At 52.4% G+C, this 18,994-nt stretch overlaps 1 protein-coding gene across 2 annotated transcripts in view; it reads left to right on the top strand.

Annotated features, from left to right (window-relative positions):
* LOC133124878 (CREB3 regulatory factor-like) overlaps positions 1 to 18,994 on the top strand; it is a 31,510-nt gene that overhangs the window by 4,208 nt on the left and 8,308 nt on the right. Inside the window, exons 1-4 of one of the 2 annotated variants that reach the window (XM_061236420.1) lie at positions 11,221 to 11,252; positions 13,253 to 13,426; positions 18,222 to 18,368; positions 18,810 to 18,994. The exon at positions 18,810 to 18,994 is cut by the window's right edge and continues 989 nt beyond it. In XM_061236420.1, the coding sequence (XP_061092404.1) occupies positions 11,250 to 11,252; positions 13,253 to 13,426; positions 18,222 to 18,368; positions 18,810 to 18,994 (509 nt within the window). In that variant the 5' untranslated portion in view covers positions 11,221 to 11,249. Of the gene's footprint in view, positions 1 to 11,220; positions 11,253 to 13,252; positions 13,427 to 18,221; positions 18,369 to 18,809 lie in introns of those variants that run through there. The other variant, XM_061236421.1, reaches the window with a different exon arrangement.

Genomic DNA, 18,994 nt, shown 5'->3' with positions numbered 1-18,994 from the left:
CTCCCCGTGTCTGTGTGGAGTCTGTGTGTTCTCCCCGTGTCTGTGTGGAGTCTGTGTGTTCTCCCCGTGTCTGTGTGGAGTCTGCGTGTTCTCCCCGTGTCTGTGTGGAGTCTGCGTGTTCTCCCCGTGTCTGTGTGGAGTCTGCGTGTTCTCCCCGTGTCTGTGTGGAGTCTGCGTGTTCTCCCCGTGTCTGTGTGGAGTCTGCATGTTCTCCCCGTGTCTGTGTGGAGTATGCATGTTCTCCCCGTGTCTGTGTGGAGTCTGCATGTTCTCCCCGTGTCTGTGTGGAGTCTGCATGTTCTCCCCGTCTCTGTGTGGAGTCTGCATGTTCTCCCCGTCTCTGTGTGGAGTTTGCGTGTTCTCCCCATGTCTGTGTGGAGTTTGTGTGTTCTCCCCGTGTCTGTGTGGAGTCTGCATGTTCTCTCCATGTCTGTGTGGAGTCTGCATGTTCTCCCCATGTCTGTGTGGAGTCTGCGTGTTCTCCCCGTCTCTGTGTGGAGTCTGCATGTTCTCCCCGTGTCTGTGTGGAGTTTGTGTGTTCTCCCCGTGTCTGTGGGGAGTCTGCATGTTCTCTCCATGTCTGTGTAGGTTTCTTCCGGGTTCTCTGATTTCTTCTCACAGTCCAAAGACATGCAGGTTATGCCGATTGGGGGGGCATTAACAGGGTGTTGCTGCAAAAGAGCATGCGTGCTCAGTCAACTTTCCCTGTACATTACATTACATTACATTACATTACATTAATGGCATTTGGCAGACGCTCTTATCCAGAGCGACGTACAGTTGATTAGGCTAAGCAGGAGACAGTCCTCCCCTGGAGCATTGCAGGGTTAAGGGCCTTGCTCAAGGGCCCAACGGCTGTGCGGATCTTATTGTGGCCACACCGGGTATCGAACCACCAACCTTGCGGGTCCCAGTCATTTACCTTCACCACTACACTACAGGCCGCACCATATAAATATAAATAATATATTAACCATAACGTGTATAAATAAATGTTAATAACAAATAATAATACATATTTTTACTAGTTTAAAATGTGCTCTGTAAATACAGTTGACTGGAGAATAAGATGGAGCTGTGTGACTGAGATGGGCCTCCCTGGGCAGGAAGCACTAACAGCAGGGTTCACACAGGTAGACCTGCTCTGGAACCGGTCTAAAAATAAGTGTTTATTGATTCAGTTCCAAAACCCAGTGCTCAACCTGAGACAATTGTGCATCTAACCCGACATAACAAGTTCTGTCATCACAGAGGTGTTTATTTATGCAGCTCAGGTTAACTTGTGAAACAACCTTCCAGCCCACATGGTGCATGCACAGGGCTGCATGCAGAGCTTTGAGCACACATGGTGCATGCACAGGGCTGAATGCAGAGCTTTGGGCACACATGGTGCATGCACAGGGCTGCATGCAGAGCTTTGGGCACACATGGTGCATGCACAGGGCTGCATGCAGAGCTTTGGGCACACATGGTGCATGCACAGGGCTGCATGCAGAGCTTTGGGCACACATGGTGCATGCACAGGGCTGCATGCAGAGCTTTGAGCACACATGGTGCATGCACAGGGCTGCATGCAGAGCTTTGAGCACACATGGTGCATGCACAGGGCTGAATGCAGAGCTTTGAGCACACATGGTGCATGCACAGGGCTGAATGCAGAGCTTTGGGCACACATGGTGCATGCACAGGGCTGAATGCAGAGCTTTGGGCACACATGGTGCATGCACAGGGCTGCATGCAGAGCTTTGAGCACACATGGTGCATGCACAGGGCTGAATGCAGAGCTTTGGGCACACATGGTGCATGCACAGGGCTGCATGCAGAGCTTTGAGCACACATGGTGACAACTATGTTTAGAACAGCATTTCCTGTGTATTTTGCTAGTTTCTGGATGTGATGCTCTGACTTATGGTAGAACCTATGCACTTGTAAGTCGCTTTGGATTAAAAGCATCTGCCAAATGACTAAAATGTAAATGTAAATGTAATGGTGCGTTCACCGGCCTCCGGTTCCCTCTGCGTTCACCGGGCTCCGGTTCCCTCCACGTTCACCGGCCTCCGGTTCCCTCCGCATTCACCGGGCTCCGGTTCCCTCTGCGTTCGCCGGCCCCCGGTTCCCTCTGCGTTCCCCGGGCTCCGGTTCCCTCTGCGTTCCCCGGGCTCCGGTTCCCTCTGCGTTCCCCGGGCTCCGGTTCCCTCTGCGTTCCCCGGGCTCCGGTTCCCTCTGCGTTCCCCGGGCTCCGGTTCCCTCTGCGTTCCCCAGGCTCCGGTTCCCTCTGCGTTCCCCGGGCTCCGGTTCCCTCTGCGTTCCCCGGGCTCCGGTTCCCTCTGCGTTCCCCAGGCTCCGGTTCCCCCTGCGTTCCCCGGGCTCCGGTTCCCTCTGCGTTCGCCGGGCTCCGGTTCCCTCTGCGTTCCCCGGGCTCCGGTTCCCTCCGCGTTCGCCGGCCTCCGGTTCCCTCTGCGTTCCCCGGGCTCCGGTTCCCTCTGCGTTCGCCGGCCCCCGGTTCCCTCTGCGTTCGCCGGCCCCCGGTTCCCTCTGCGTTCGCCGGGCTCCGGTTCCCTCTGCGTTCCCCGGGCTCCGGTTCCCTCCGCGTTCGCCGGCCTCCGGTTCCCTCTGCGTTCCCCGGGCTCCGGTTCCCTCTGCGTTCGCCGGCCCCCGGTTCCCTCTGCGTTCGCCGGCCCCCGGTTCCCTCTGCGTTCGCCGGCCCCCGGTTCCCTCTGCGTTCCCCGGGCTCCGGTTCCCTCCGTGTTCCCCGGCCTCCGGTTCCCTCTGTGTTCACCGGCCTCCGGTTCCCTCTGCGTTCCCCGGGCTCCGGTTCCCTCTGCGTTCCCCGGGCTCCGGTTCCCTCTGCGTTCCCCGGGCTCCGGTTCCCTCGGCTGCTCATTTCACACCATCTCACCGGGCCCCGAGCTCACAGCTGGAGTCCTCCACGCTGCTCTCTGCCGCGCGGGAGGCAGGAAGTGGCGCTCTGAAGTGTTTCCTGTCGATAAGCGATCCCACGTCCGTCAGCCTGAGGCTCTGCCGCTCTGTACCTGAGACGCCCCGCTCTCGAGTGTGTGAACGGCCCCGTGTTGAACACCCTCCCAGTGTCTTCATTCAGGTCCTGATATTTACCACAAGATGTTTGCGTGGTACCAAAAGTACCAGAAACCATCCCTGTCCAGTTTTACATGTCTATTCTCCAGCGCCTCTCGTGAACTTTACAAAGAACAGGCTGCTCGGTGACTGTGTCTTTGAGGCTCATTGACATCAGTGAACCTCTGTACTCGGGTTTATTCCGGCTACAAGGTGGGCAGCGCTGCAGGCAGACATATCGAGTGTTTAGTTGTGATGTCACAAAGTTACAGAAGTCCAAACGGCTTGTCTAAATGCAGTTTTTGAATGCGGACTGTGTGCATTTCTAGGTTTGTTTTTGATACTTTCACAGTGTTTTTTAACAAGTGAAATGTCTTGTTCCACTATATGGACCTCTAAGTGCCACACTCAGTCTGCAGCCTCAGACCCTGCTGCAGTTCTGCAGGCAGCTGCTTAATGAGAGGCCTGGTGATGAATAATACATTTCAGCATCTCTCTGTGACCTGCGTCTGTGTGTGTCTGTGTGTGTCTGTGTGTGTCTGTGTGACCTGCGTCTGTGTGTGTCTGTGTGTGTCTTTGTGACCTGCGTCTGTGTGCGTTTGTGTGTGTCTGTGTGTGTCTGTGTGTGTCTCTGTGACCTGTGTCTGTGTGTGTCTGTGTGTGTCTTTGTGACCTGCGTCTGTGTGTGTCTGTGTGTGTCTCTGTGACCTGCGTCTGTGTGTGTCTGTGTGACCTGTGTCTGTGTGTGTCTGTGTGTGTCTGTGTGACCTGCGTCTGTGTCTTAATTCTTCAAAAGCATTTCTCTTTTAATTTGACAGTTGTTTCATTGTTGAGTTGCAGAAGGTTATTAGATCCTGTCCAGTTCTTAACTAAGCATGAGGTACACATTAGTGGCAGTAAAATGGCGAGCATTGGGGGGCTGAATGGCCTGTTCTCATTGTCATGTTGTGTTTTATGTCACGTTATGGTATATGCAACCAACATGTGGGGAATGGTAGCTAAGTGGCCGGTTTAGGCTCTGATGGCGTAGGCAGTTTGTCAAGCTGCGATGTGAAGAAGCCTGTTTTCGTTCGGTGTCTGCCATATTGGAAAATGATTCACTGAACTCTCATGGTTAATGCAGGAATTAATGCATGAATCTCACTCAGGTTATTTAAAGCTGGGGCTTGTTCCTGGTGCTGCTTTTGGAGCAGACGTTAAACCCTAATCTAACCGTGAAGGTCTAGTGGGTGGATCCTCGGCGCTGTGGGGCTCATAGTTCTGGAGTGAGCAGTCTGCCTAGGGCGTATGTAACAGGGAGTAGCACACACAGCTGACCTACACTCTCTCAACCTCGCACTCACGGTTCATTCTCGATGGAAACTATTAAGACCACAATGAGTGGCGATCAAAATGAGCGGCCAGGCCGCGCCTCGGCAGTGCTGCTCCAGCACGTGGGGGAGAATCGACTGTCTGATCTGAAGGAGCTTCAGAGTGAGATAACAACCATAGCCCGTCATCAAACAGGCGCTGGAATGTGTTCACAAAGTGAAACCTAGACAGGCGAGATCCCATTACCTCCAGTTTGATTATGTTTTAGTGAAGCCGATGTTTGCGGTTCCAGAAGCGGAGCGTACGGTAATGTAAATAGAGGATTTGATCTGAAAGCTTTGAGAAGGTGAGTCACGGCGGAGTAGGCCCTTCCGTGTGTGGATCACCTCGCCGTGTCTGAGGGCCGCTCTAGGCACCGTTCAGAGCGGGCTCACGTTACCCTGGTCCTGCTCCGTCACTGCACTGCTGGTGCGCGGCCATCTTGTGCTGTGGCCAAGCTGCCATTGGACCGCTGGAGGCCGCAGACCGCTGGGGACTCGCATCATGCCCTGCCCCGTGTAACCAATGTGAGAAATGTGACAGAACCTGTGGGTCGGTGCACACCTGTTTCTTTTCCGCAGACAATAGGACCCTGTTCCGCTGCTGAGTCTGGTTTCAATAGCGGCACCATTGTAGTGGGAGGCGTAACCCCGGGAGATGACTCACACACACGGGTGGGTGTGTCAGCGAAAAGGGCGCTCGTAAAGCGCTCCCTGTGTTGTGATTGGCTGAGAGACGGGCCGTGTCGCTGGAGATGCGTCTGGCTGGGAGGTGCCTGGCCCCCGGTCACTCTTGGTAACGGCGGGTGACCCTGGATACGGCTCTGCCGCCGCGTCGCTGTGGGCTGGTGGAGCCTGGAGAGGCAGCAGCCTCACGTCTGCTCCACGAGCAGCTCACGCCCTCCCACTCCACACGCAACCCCTCCCACTCAGTGCAGGAGCCCCTCCCACTCCACACTCAACCCCTCCCACTCAGTGCAGTAGCCCCTCCCACTCAGTACCACAGCCCCTCCCACTCAGTACCACAACCCCTCCCACTCAGTGCAGGAGCCCCTCCCACTCCACACTCAACCCCTCCCACTCAGTGCAGGAGCCCCTCCCACTCCACACTCAACCCCTCCCACTCAGTACCACAAACCCTCCCACTCAGTGCAGTAGCCCCTCCCACTCAGTGCAGTAGCTCCTCCCCTCAGTACCACAACCCCTCCCACTCAGCGCTGTAGCCCCTCCCACTCAGTGCAGTAGCCCCTCCCACTCAGTGCAGTAGCCCCTCCCACTCAGTGCAGTAGCCCCTCCCACTCAGTGCAGTAGCCCCTCCCATTCAGTGCAGTAGCCCCTCCCACTCAGTGTGTCACGTTGAGAGGCTGCACACAGTAGAACATTCTAGCAGTGACCTTCCTGCGCTCATTCTGTTCTTCTGAAGCCTGGGTTCAGGCCTCTCTCCCGGGAAGCCCCCCTCCCCCCTGACGGATGGGTCGGGGGGGAGGTCTGGGGGGGTCGGCTGACTGACTAATCCCGAGTGGGGGCCGCCAGCCGTCTGTGACGGCAGCGGACAGAGCGGCTGGTCTGGTCCACTCTCCACCTTCCTGACGCACTGGAACTTTCTGAGATCATTTCTGTGGTTCTGTGGAGCTAATGTAGGAGTCTGGGGTTCAGAGACACTGTAAGCGAGGTTCCCAAGAGTTCCTGCTGTCGGTGGACTTTCTAAGAGTTCCTGTGTGTTTCTTAGCTCCTGCGATACTGACGCATAGGTGTCCGGGTTCCACGCTCGCTCTTTACACATTGAAATACTGAACTGTGGATCTCTCAGCTGTAAGTAAGCCTGTAATCGTGTTTTCATCAGGCTCCCTTCCTGCAGAGGTCTGTTTCATGGACTATGGATTGAGCGAGACATTAATCTGTGACTCACCGTTCTCAGAGTTAACCTGGCACGTGTTGCGGTGAGCAGCATTGTCAGCCCTGCTGTCCTGGCTGAAACGGCGCTGCTTCATTGTGGCTGTGTCTCCTTTGGGATGTGAACCTGAAATGAAAGAGGCAAAGTAAGAGGGTGGTGGTGATTGGTGCCTTGCATGGTGGCCTCTCACCAGGGGTGGGTGAATGAAAGGCATCACATGTAAAACACTTATAAGCGCTACAGTATGTATAACTGCAGTCCATTTACCAAGTGGTGGTGGTGGTGATACAAGTTTCTCACTTGCTATTTTTAACCCTTGAGTCTTTGATTTGAATCCACAACAAATTTGCGTTCAGATTTCAGGCTGAAATGCAGTGCGTATGAGTGAGGAGACCTCGCAATGTTGTGGTGATGGATCTCTGTGGTGTAACTCTGTTAGGGCAGGGCTGTGTGTGTGTGTGTGTGTGTGTGTGGGTGTGAGAATGTCTGTGTGTGTGTAAGAGGTTGGTTCTGCCCCTATGTGTAACGAGCCGGTTCTGTCCGTGGTGTGGGTCTGTAACGGGCCGGTTCTGCCCGTGGTGTGGGTCTGTAACGGGCCGGTTCTGCCCGTGGTGTGGGTCTGTAACGGGCCGGTTCTGTCCGTGGTGTGGGTCTGTAACGGGCCGGTTCTGTCCGTGGTGTGGGTCTGTAACGGGCCGGTTCTGTCCGTGGTGTGGGTCTGTAACGGGCCGGTTCTGTCCTTGGTGTGGGTCTGTAACAGGCCGGTTCTGTCCGTGGTGTGGGTCTGTAACGGGCCGGTTCTGTCCTTGGTGTGGGTCTGTAACAGGCCGGTTCTGTCCGTGGTGTGGGTCTGTAACGGGCCGGTTCTGTCCGTGGTGTGGGTCTGTAACGGGCCGGTTCTGTCCGTGGTGTGGGTCTGTAACGGGCCGGTTCTGTCCGTGGTGTGGGTCTGTAACGGGCCGGTTCTGTCCGTGGTGTGGGTCTGTAACGGGCCGGTTCTGTCCGTGGTGTGGGTCTGTAACGGGCCGGTTCTGTCCGTGGTGTGGGTCTGTAGCGGGTCGGTTCTGGAGCCGTGCTGTGCAGCTGCTCCTGCCTCAGCAGGCCTTCCTGTAGTAGCTCGGGCGCTATGGCAACGGCCGACCAATCCCGGCAGGCCCCGCCCCTGAGCAGACCGCCCGTCACCGGAGCGTGACGGTGGGCATTTCTGCGGCCCCCGGGAGACAGCGCCTGATTGGCTGGCGGTGGCGGCGGGTTTTTGCGTGTATGTAAATTCAGGGCAGGGTGACAGACGGGTTGGGTTTACACTCACAGCAGGTGACCTGATGTCATGTCTGATTTGTTTTGGACGGAGGTGTGCTGGAATAGGGGGGCGGGGGGGTAGATGAATTCCCTCTCTCCGCTCTGGCACTGATCTGTCTTTCATCCCTCTCTTCCTCAGGCCCTCTCCATCACTCTTCCTCTCTCCCTCTCTCTCTCTCGCCATCACATGATCCCTCTCCGCCTTCTCTCTTTCTCTCTCGCTCCCTCTCCCTGTCTCTCACCCCATCATATGCTCCCTCTCTCTCGCTCTCTCTTTCCAAACCCCAGAGGTGAGCAGTAAGCGTGCTAGCTTTGCTAACCCCTGGGTGAGCAGTAAGCGTGATAGTGTCATTAGCCCCTGGGGTGAGCAGTAAGCGTGCTAGTGTCGTTAGCCCCTGGGTGAGCAGTAAGCGTGATAGTGTCGTTAGCCCCTGGGGTGAGCAGTAAGTGTGCTAGTGTCGTTAGCCCCTGGGTGAGCAGTAAGCGTGCTAGTGTCATTAGCCCCTGGGTGAGCAGTAAGTGTGCTAGTGTCGTTAGCCCCTGGGTGAGCAGTAAGTGTGCTGGTGTCGTTAGCCCCTGGGTGAGCAGTAAGCGTGCTCGTGTCGTTAGCCCCTGGGTGAGCAGTAAGCATGCTAGTGTCGTTAGCCCCTGGGTGAGCAGTAAGTGTGCTAGTGTCGTTAGCCCCTGGGGTGAGCAGTAAGTGTGCTAGTGTTGTTAGCCCCTGGGTGAGCAGTAAGCGTGCTAGTGTCGTTAGCCCCTGGGTGAGCAGTAAGCGTGCTAGTGTCGTTAGCCCCTGGGGTGAGCAGTAAGTGTGCTAGTGTCGTTAGCCCCTGGGTGAGCAGTAAGCGTGCTAGTGTCATTAGCCCCTGGGTGAGCAGTAAGCGTGCTGGTGTCATTAGCCCCTGGGTGAGCAGTAAGCGTGCTGGTGTCGTTAGCCCCTGGGTGAGCAGTAAGCGTGCTCGTGTCGTTAGCCCCTGGGTGAGCAGTAAGCGTGCTAGTGTCGTTAGCCCCTGGGTGAGCAGTAAGTGTGCTAGTGTTGTTAGCCCCTGGGTGAGCAGTAAGTGTGCTAGTGTCGTTAGCCCCTGGGTGAGCAGTAAGTGTGATAGTGTCGTTAGCCCCTGGGTGAGCAGTAAGTGTGCTAGTGTCGTTAGCCCCTGGGTGAGCAGTAAGCGTGCTCGTGTCGTTAGCCCCTGGGTGAGCAGTAAGCATGCTAGTGTCGTTAGCCCCTGGGTGAGCAGTAAGTGTGATAGTGTCGTTAGCCCCTGGGTGAGCAGTAAGCGTGATAGTGTCGTTAGCCCCTGGGTGAGCAGTAAGCATGCTAGTGTCGTTAGCCCCTGGGTGAGCAGTAAGCGTGATAGTGTCGTTAGCCCCTGGGTGAGCAGTAAGCGTGATAGTGTCGTTAGCCCCTGGGTGAGCAGTAAGCGTGCTCGTGTCGTTAGCCCCTGGGTGAGCAGTAAGCATGCTAGTGTCGTTAGCCCCTGGGTGAGCAGTAAGCGTGATAGTGTCGTTAGCCCCTGGGTGAGCAGTAAGCGTGCTAGTGTCGTTAGCCCCTGGGTGAGCAGTAAGCGTGCTCGTGTCGTTAGCCCCTGGGTGAGCAGTAAGCGTGATAGTGTCGTTAGCCCCTGGGTGAGCAGTAAGCGTGCTCGTGTCGTTAGCCCCTGGGTGAGCAGTAAGCGTGCTCGTGTCGTTAGCCCCTGGGTGAGCAGTAAGCATGCTAGTGTCGTTAGCCCCTGGGTGAGCAGTAAGCGTGCTAGTGTCGTTAGCCCCTGGGTGAGCAGTAAGCGTGATAGTGTCGTTAGCCCCTGGGTGAGCAGTAAGCGTGCTCGTGTCGTTAGCCCCTGGGTGAGCAGTAAGCGTGCTCGTGTCGTTAGCCCCTGGGTGAGCAGTAAGCGTGCTCGTGTCGTTAGCCCGTTAGAAGCTTCTGCTTCCTATGCTCTGCAGCTTTCGCTTCTCTGTGTCGTGCCGTGAGGACCACCGCAGAACTGAGATGGTGTGATAAGGAGGAGAAGTGAAGAGCAGCCTATTGTGTGTGACTCCTGTGCAGAAGGTTGCAGGGAAGGATGTTTTAGTTCCTCTGTTTCATTTCTGGAGTTTCACAGAAGAAGGGAACAGCCCCGAGAATCAAAGGTAAATTCTTTTTGAGGAGCAGACATTTCTGAATCGGTGAAGATGAAATGGAGCACGTCTCTGAAAGGCTGTTTCCACGCGAAGCTCTTTCTGCCCGAGCAACAGGTGTCTGCATTGAGATTTTCCCCTTTTTCTCCCAATTTGGTTGCCAATTGTACCCCGTCTGATTCAATTAGAGCTAGTATTAGATACACCGCCCACACCCCGTCCCTCAGCGGCCCGAAGGAGAGCGACACGCCTTCTTCAAGCTGTCTCATGCTCCTGACCGTGATTCTGAGGCGCTCAAGGTGCTTGTTTGTGCGGCGATCTACTAACCCTGCCAAGTCCCTCCCTCTGGAGCAGCGAGCCAATTATGCTGCTCCACGTGAGCCGGCCAGACATGGCTTTTGGCAGGACGGGACCGGATCGAACCCCGGTCCCCGGTGTGCAACTGCAGTGAACTGCAGCCGCAGGTCCGCTGCGTGTTAGCCTGTTGCACCCCGGCAGCCCCTGAGGTGGGTTTCTCTGCTCCGCGGAGCGAGTGCTGATTCGGGGGGAGAGCTGAGTTGTTCGCGGTTGGCGACGCGGTGGTGTTGCCGCGGGGCAGGGGAGCCGTTGGGACCTGCAAGAGCAGGGTTTTTATGCTGTTTGAACAGGAGGCCTTTCAGTGCCAACTTTCACAGGGAACACAACGTTCAGCTTCCGCCTCTACCAGCGTGTTTTCGAGCGGGAGCCTGGAAGTGGGAAAAACAACCATTAAAATAAATATCCGGAAACGATCGTGCCCTCCTGGAGAAAACAGCAGCAAGAATGCACAGAGCTCAGTGTAGCCCTTCCTCAGCGTGGAATATAACTGCAGGTACATTCATCATAATTAGTGCACAAGCAAAGTGATGTTTATTATTTAGATGATGTTCCATCTCTCTCTACTTTCGTGATGTAGGGGTGGGGACGGGGTTTCAAAAACAATAATAACAATAAAATAAAATCAGGAATAGAAAATACTCAACCTTCTGTGACCCAATAGAGGAAGCTCTTGATGTTTCATGTTGTTGTAGAGTTCAGCAAGGGGATCTCCCGGAGTCGAAAAATAACTTTACGCGCATCCCGTTTAGGCGCAAAGTCGCAAACCCGCTGTGAATAGAGAGGTAGAACCCACAGCACCGCTCTGCTCCTGCAGACTGGAGGAGAACCCTCAGCACCGCTCTGCTCCTGCAGACTGGAGGAGAACCCTCAGCACCGCTCTGCTCCTGCAGACTGGAGGAGAACCCACAGCACCGCTCTGCTCCTGCAGACTGGAGGAGAACCCTCAGCACCGCTGTGCTCCTGCAGACTGGAGGAGAACCCTCAGCACCGCTGTGCTCCTGCAGACTGGAGGAGAACCCTCAGCACCGCTGTGCTCCTGCAGACTGGAGGAGAACCCGCAGCACCGCTGTGCTCCAGCAGACTGGAGGAGAAACACAGTGTTTTTACGTGTTTTAACCGTGTAGCTGGAGCAAGGCCCTATCTCCCAGAATCCCACCCAGATGGTACTCGCGCTCCTGCACGTGCCTGGCCTGTGTTTGTGCACTGTGCAGTGTGCGTCCGTTCTGATGGCGTGAAACGTTCCTCATGTTGATTGGCTGAGGCCGGGCCGTTTCTCGGCAGCCTGCAGCCTGGGTGGAGTGCACAGATGACTCCACCCAGGGAAGACTGGTGTGTGTGTGTGTGTGTGTGTGTGTGTGTGTGTGTGTGTGTGTGTGTGTGTGTGTGTGTGTGTGTGTGTGTGTGTGTGTGTGTGTGTGTGTGTGTGTGTGTGTGTGTGTGTGTGTGTGTGTGTGTGTGTGTGTGTGTGTGTGTGTGTGTGTGTGTGTGTCTGGTTGCTCCCTGTGACAGACACCTCTGTGCTGTTATTTGTCTCTCAGCATATCACACTGATTGTTATTCCCTCCTGGGCAGTGTGTTTAGGACTCTAAGATGGCTGTAAAAAGGGAGACAGAGGTGATAAAAATAGGTCTGTGTTCATCGCTGGTCTGCATCGCGTCACGCTAATGGCGTCTGCAGGGAGCCGGGACGGCTTTTCCTAACATAACGTGGCTGTTAATCTGTGTGACGGACAGGCCAGAACGGTGCTCTGTCAGCCCAACACTGCTGCACCCCTGAGCTCAGAGTAATCACCCGCACACACACTGACACACACCCGCACACACACTGACACACACACATCACACACACTGACACACACCCGCACACACACTGACACACCCGCACACACACTGACACACACACCCGCACACACACTGACACACACCCGCACACACACTGACACACACACATCACACACACTGACACACACACACCCGCACACACACTGACACACACCCGCACACACACTGACACACACCCGCACACACACTGACACACACGCACACACACTGACGCACACACCCGCACACACACTGACACACACCCGCACACACACTGACACACACCCGCACACACACTGACGCACACACATCACACACACTGACACACACACACCCGCACACACACTGACACACCCGCACACACACTGACACACACGCACACACTGACACACACACATCACACACACTGACACACACACACCCGCACACACACTGACACACACCCGCACACACACTGACACGCACCCGCACACACACTGACACACACGCACACACACTGACACACACACATCACACACACTGACACACACACACCCGCACACACACTGACACACACGCACACACACTGACACACACACACCCGCACACACACTGACACGCACCCGCACACACACTGACACACACGCACACACACACTGACACACACACACACCCGCACACACACTGACACACACACACACTGACACACACACACCCGCACACACACTGACACGCACATGCACACACACTGACACACACACATCACACACACTGACACGCACATGCACACACACACACACTGACACGTACACACACCCGCACACACACTGACACCCACACGCACACACACTGACACACACACACCCGCACACACACTGACACGCACACGCACACACACACTGACACACACCCGCACACACACTGACACACACACACACCCGCACACACACACTGACACACACACTGACACACACCCGCACACACTGACACACACACACACCCGCACACACACTGACACACACACTGTCAGGTAGCCCGGCAAAAATCATGATTTGCAAGTTGTGGTCTCTATCTCCCCTCTCTCCTTCTCCCCCCCTCTCTCTGTTAAAGGCCTACGATGCTATGTATACTAATAGCACCTTAACTCTCTCTCTCTCTCTCTCTGTCTCTCTCTCTCTGTCTCTCTCTCTCTCTCTCTCTCTCTCTCTGTCTCTCTCTGTCTCTCTCTCTCTCTCTCTCTGTCTCTCTCTCTCTCTCTCTCTCTCTCTCTCGTGAAAGGCCTACCATGCTATGTAGGCTGATTGCACCTAATTGTTTTAAATGTGTAGTATGTAACCTCCCCTCCCCCATTCTCCCGTCCACAGAGAACAACCAACCCCGGAGGTCTGAGGGAGTGCGTGCGGAGGGGCCGCAGGGGCTTGTGGGTAACAGGAAGAGCATCCTTTCGTGAGCAAATTCTGTACAAGCTGGACACAACTGGAGGGCAGCAGAAGAGTTTCTTTCTAAGCCCAGAGGATCCGTGCCTGGCGATGCCTCTGGTGAGTGACGGGGCGGCCTGTCTGTACATCTGTCTGTCTGTACATGTGTCTGTACATGTGTCTGTCTGTGTGTGTGTCTGTACATCTGTCTGTCTGTGTGTCTGTACATGTGTCTGTCTGTGTGTGTGTGTCTGTACATCTGTCTGTACACGTGTCTGTATGTGTGTCTGTGTGTACGTCTGTGTGTCTGTACGTGTGTCTGTCCATCTGTGTCTGTATGTGTGTCTGTACTTCTGTGTGTACGTCTGTGTGTCTGTACGTACGTGTGTCTGTCTCTGTGTGTCTGTACGTGTGTCTGTATGTCTGTCTGTACGTCTGTGTGTCTGTACGTGTGTCTGTACGTCTGTCTGTACGTTTTGTCTATGTGTCTGTTCGTCTGTCTTTCTGTACCTCTTGTCTGTGTGTCTGTCCGTCTGTCTGTCTCGGGGGTGATACTCTGAGGCTAACGGGACACGCTGGGTGATACTCTTGAGGCTAACGGGACATGCTGGGTGACACTAAGGCTAATGGGACACGCTGGGTGACAGTCTGAGGCTAACGGGACACGCTGGGTGACAGTGAGGCTAATGGGACACGCTGGGTGACAGTGAGGCTAACGGGACACGCTGGGTGATAGTCTGAGGCTAACGGGACACGCTGGGTGACAGTCTGAGGCTAACGGGACACGCTGGGTGACAGTCTGAGGCTAACGGGACACGCTGGGTGACAGTGAGGCTAACGAGACACGCTGGGTGACAGTCTAAGGCTAACGGGACACGCTGGGTGACAGTGAGGCTAACGAGACACGCTGGGTGACAGTCTAAGGCTAACGGGACACGCTGGGTGATAGTCTGAGGCTAACGGGACACGCTGGGTGACATTCTGAGGCTAACGGGACACGCTGGGTGACATTCTGAGGCTAACGGGACACGCTGGGTGACATTCTGAGGCTAACGGGACACGCTGGGTGACATTCTGAGGCTAACGGGACACGCTGGGTGACAGTGAGGCTAACGGGACACGCTGGGTGACAGTGAGGCTAACGGGACATGCTGGGTGACAGTCTAAGGCTAACGGGACACGCTGGGTGACAGTCTAAGGCTAACGGGACACGCTGGGTGATACTCTTGAGGCTAACAGGACACGCTGGGTGACAGTGAGGCTAACGGGACACGCTGGGTGACAGTGAGGCTAACGGGACACGCTGGGTGACAGTGAGGCTAACGGGACACGCTGGGTGACAGTGAGGCTAACGGGACACAGGCCGATGCTCTGTTGTGGGTGTGTGGTAAGAACATGATCTGTGTAAAGCAGAATGAGCGGAGCTCTGCCTGACTGACGCGAGGCAGACCTAATCCCCAGCTCCTTTTGTGTGTCTCTGGCGCGGGCTCAAAAGCGGCTAATCGTGTCGCCGTCTCTCCCTCTAAATTGAGACTGTTTTCATGAAGGCCTCCCTTCTGTCACATGCAGTTCACCAAACATCCCGTACAGAGGCACCCGGACTGAAATTACATATGTATTGTAATTTCAGTGAATGACAGCAGATAAAAGAAACTTTAATTCTGCTGTAATTTTTTTATTTCAGTGTGGTACTGTTGCAGTATCTGTAGGAATGTTCAGTGGGCTTAAATGTATGCATGTTCAGTGGAGTTGAGTATCTGTGTTCACTATGTATGTTTTCAGTAGTTTTGATTGTGTGTGTTCAGTAGTGTTGAGTGTGTGTTCAGTAGTGTTGATTATATGTGTTCAGTAGTGTATGTGTTCAGTTGACTATATGTTCAGTAGTGTTAATTGTGTGTTCAGTAGTGTTGATTGTATGTGTTCAGAAGTGTGTGTGTGTTCAATAGTGTTGATTGTGTGTTCAGTAGTGTATGTGTTCAGTTGACTATGTTCAGTAGTGTTAATTGTATGTTCAGTAGTGTTGAGTAGTGTGTATGTTCAGTAGTGTTGATTTTGTGTTCATTAGTGTGTGTGTTCAGTAGTGTTGATTGTGTGTTCAGTAGTATGTGTGATCAGTAGTGTTGATTGTGTGTTCAGTAGTGTGTGTTCAGTAGTGTTGATTATGTGTTCAGTAGTGTATGTGTTCAGTTGACTATGTTCAGTAGTGTTAATTGTGTGTTCAGTAGTGTTCATTGTGTGTTCATTGTGTGTTCAGTAGTATTGATTGTGTGTTCAGTAGTGTGTATGTTCAGTAGTGTTGAGTCTGTGTTCATTAATGTTGATTGTGTGTTCAGTAGTGTGTGTGTTCAGTAGTGTTGATTGTGTGTTCAGTAGTGTGTGTTCAGTATTGTTGATTGTGTGTTCAGTAGTGTATGTGTTCAGTTGACTATGTTCAGTAGTGTTAATTGTATGTTCAGTAGTGTTGAGTAGTGTGTATGTTCAGTAGTGTTGATTGTGTGTTCAGTAGTGTGTATGTTCAGTAGTGTTGAGTAGTGTGTATGTTCAGTAGTGTTGATTGTGTGTTCAGTAGTGTGTGTTCAGTAGTGTTGATTATGTGTTCAGTAGTGTATGTGTTCAGTTGACTATGTTCAGTAGTGTTAATTGTGTGTTCAGTAGTGTTAATTGTGTGTTCAGTAGTGTTGATTGTGTGTTCAGTAGTGTGTAGGTTCAGTAGTGTTGAGTCTGTGTTCATTGTTGATTGTGTGTTCAGTAGTGTATGTGTTCAGTAGTGTTGATTGTGTGTTCAGTAGTGTGTGTTCAGTATTGTTGATTGTGTGTTCAGTAGTGTATGTGTTCAGTTGACTATGTTCAGTAGTGTTAATTGTATGTTCAGTAGTGTTGAGTAGTGTGTATGTTCAGTAGTGTTGATTGTGTGTTCAGTATTGTGTATGTTCAGTAGTGTGGAGTAGTGTGTATGTTCAGAAGTGTTGATTGTGAGTTCAGTAGTGTGTGTGATCAGTAGTGTTGAGTCTGTGTTAATTAATGTTGATTGTGTGTTCAGTAGTGTGTGTTGAGTAGTGTTGATTGTGTGTTCAGTCATATGTGTGTGCAGTAGTGTTGATTGTGTGTTCAGTGGTGTGTGTTGAGTAGTGTTGATTGTGTGTTCAGTAGTGTATGTGTTCAGTTGGGTGTTAATTGTATGTTCAGTAGTGTTGATTGTGTGTTCAGTAGTGTGTGATCAGTAGTGTTGAGTGAGTGTTCAGTAGTGTTGATTTTGTGTCCATTAGTGTGTGTGTTCAGTAGTGTTGATTGTGTGTTCAGTAGTGTGTGGTGAGTAGTGTTGAGTGTGTGTTCAGTAGTGTATGTGTTCAGTTGACTATGTTCAGTAGTGTTAATTGTATGTTCAGTAGTGTTGAGTAGTGTGTATGTTCAGTAGTGTTGATTGTGTGTTCAGTAGTGTGTGTCCAGTAGTGTTGATTGTGTGTTCAGTAGTGTGTGTGTTCATAAGTGTATGTGTTCAGAAGTGTTGATTGTGTGTTCAGTAGTGTGTGTTCAGTAGTGTTGATTGTGTGTTCAGTAGTGTGTGTCCAGTAGTGTTGATTGTGTGTTCAGTAGTGTGTGTGTCCAGTAGTGTTGATTGTGTGTTCAGTAGTGTGTGTGGTCAGTAGTGTTCAGTAGTGTTCAGTAGTGTGCATTCAGTAGTGTTGATTGTGTGTTCAGTAGTGTGTGTGTTCAGTAGTGTTGATTGTGTGTTCAGTAGTGTTCAGTCGTGTGTGTTCAGTAGTGTTGATTGTGTGTTCAGTAGTGTGTGTGTTCAGTAGTGTTCAGTAGTGTCTGTTCAGTAGTGTGTGTGTTCAGTAGTGTTGAGTGAGTGTTCAGTAGTGTTGATTTTGTGTCCATTAGTGTGTGTGTTCAGTAGTGTTGATTGTGTGTTCAGTAGTGTGTGGTGAGTAGTGTTGAGTGTGTGTTCAGTAGTGTATGTGTTCAGTTGACTATGTTCAGTAGTGTTAATTGTATGTTCAGTAGTGTTGAGTAGTGTGTATGTTCAGTAGTGTTGATTGTGTGTGTTCAGTAGTGTGTGTTGTCGTGTTGATTGTATATGTTAAGTAGTGTGTGTTCAGTAGTGTTGATTATGTGTGTTCAGTAGTGTGTGTTCAGTTATGTTAATTGTGTGTTCAGTCATGTATATGTTCAGTAGTGTTGATAGTGTGTGTTCAGTTGTGTTGATAGTGTATTCAGTAGTGTTGATTATGTGTTCAGTCATGTATATGTTCAGTAGTGTTGATTGTATGTGTTTAGTAGTGTGTGTGTTCAGTAGTGTTGATTGTGTGTTCATTAGTGTGTGTTCAGTAGTGTTGATTGTGTGTTCAGTAGTGTGTGTGTTCATTAGTGTATGTGTTCAGTAGTGTTGATTGTGTGTTCAGTAGTGTGTTCAGTAGTGTTGATTGTATGTGTTCAGTAGTGTGTGTGTTCAATAGTGTTGATTGTGTGTTCAGTAGTGTGTGTTCAGTAGTGTTGATTGTGTGTTCAGTAGTGTGTGTGTTCATTAGTGTATGTGTTCAGTAGTGTTGATTGTGTGTTCAGTAGTGTGTGTTCAGTAGTGTTGATTGTGTGTTCAGTAGTGTGTGTGTTCAGTAGTGTTCAGTAGTGTGTGTTCAGTAGTGTTGATTGTGTGTCCAGTAGTGTTGATTGTGTGTTCAGTAGTGTGTGTGGTCAGTAGTGTTCAGTAGTGTGTGTTTTCAGTAGTGTGCATTCAGTAGTGTTGATTGTGTGTTGAGTAGTGTGTGTGTTGAGTAGTGTTGATTGCGTGTTCAGTAGTGTTCAGTCGTGTGTGTTCAGTAGTGTTGATTATGTGTTCAGTAGTGTGTGTGTTCAGTAGTGTTCAGTAGTGTGTGTTCAGTAGTGTTGATTGCGTTGTCTGTGGATCTCTCCTCAGCCTAGCATCAGTGGGATGGAGCCTCCTTTTGGGGATGCCTTTGAAAACTACTCCTTCACTGAGCAGGCACTGACCAGCACAGACCAGGCACTGACCAGCACGGACCTGCTAGCCAGCAGCTCGGACCCTGACTTCATGTACGAGCTGGTGAGTGTGGCGCCTGCCTGGGAGTGGAGAACCTACCATTTCTATTTGATTTCATTTTGTCATGTTTTCATTTGAAAAATGTTCCTTTCCTGAAGTTAGAAGAAGGTAGAAGGGTCCATCTTAAAATGAGAAAGCACATTTGGGAGAGTTTGGGTTGAGACGATTGTGATTGGCTCTCCTGTCCTATCGCGTCTCGTGATTGGCAGGTTTGGGTAGAGACGAGTGCTCTAATTGGCCCTTCTGTCCCATAGCTTCACGTGATTTGCAGGTTTGGGTTCAGACGAGTCTTGTGATTGGCTCTCCTGTCCTATAGCTTCTTGTGATTGGCAGGTTTGGATTGAGACTAGTGTTTTGGCCCTCCCATCCTACAGCTTCTTGTGATTGGCAGGTTTGGGTTGAGACGAGTGTTGTGATTGGCCCCCCTGTCTCTCCCCGCTGCAGGACCGGGACGTGGGCTGCAGGCAGAGCCCCCGAGGGGGGGTCCTCCTGGCCGGGGACTGCAAGGAGCTGGAGAGCATGGAGCACCTGGCGGAGCTTCAGGACAGCGACCCCAGCTGCAACGCGGCCTTCGAGCAGTGGGACTCGTACTGGGAGGACCTGACGCGCTACACCCGGCTCACCAGCTG

This window comes from Conger conger, chromosome 3 (genome assembly GCF_963514075.1).
Source record: "Conger conger chromosome 3, fConCon1.1, whole genome shotgun sequence".
NCBI classification, from domain to species: domain Eukaryota; kingdom Metazoa; phylum Chordata; class Actinopteri; order Anguilliformes; family Congridae; genus Conger; species Conger conger.
Note: the sequence above shows the minus strand (reverse complement) of the source record. Positions and strands in the feature narration are given on the sequence as shown.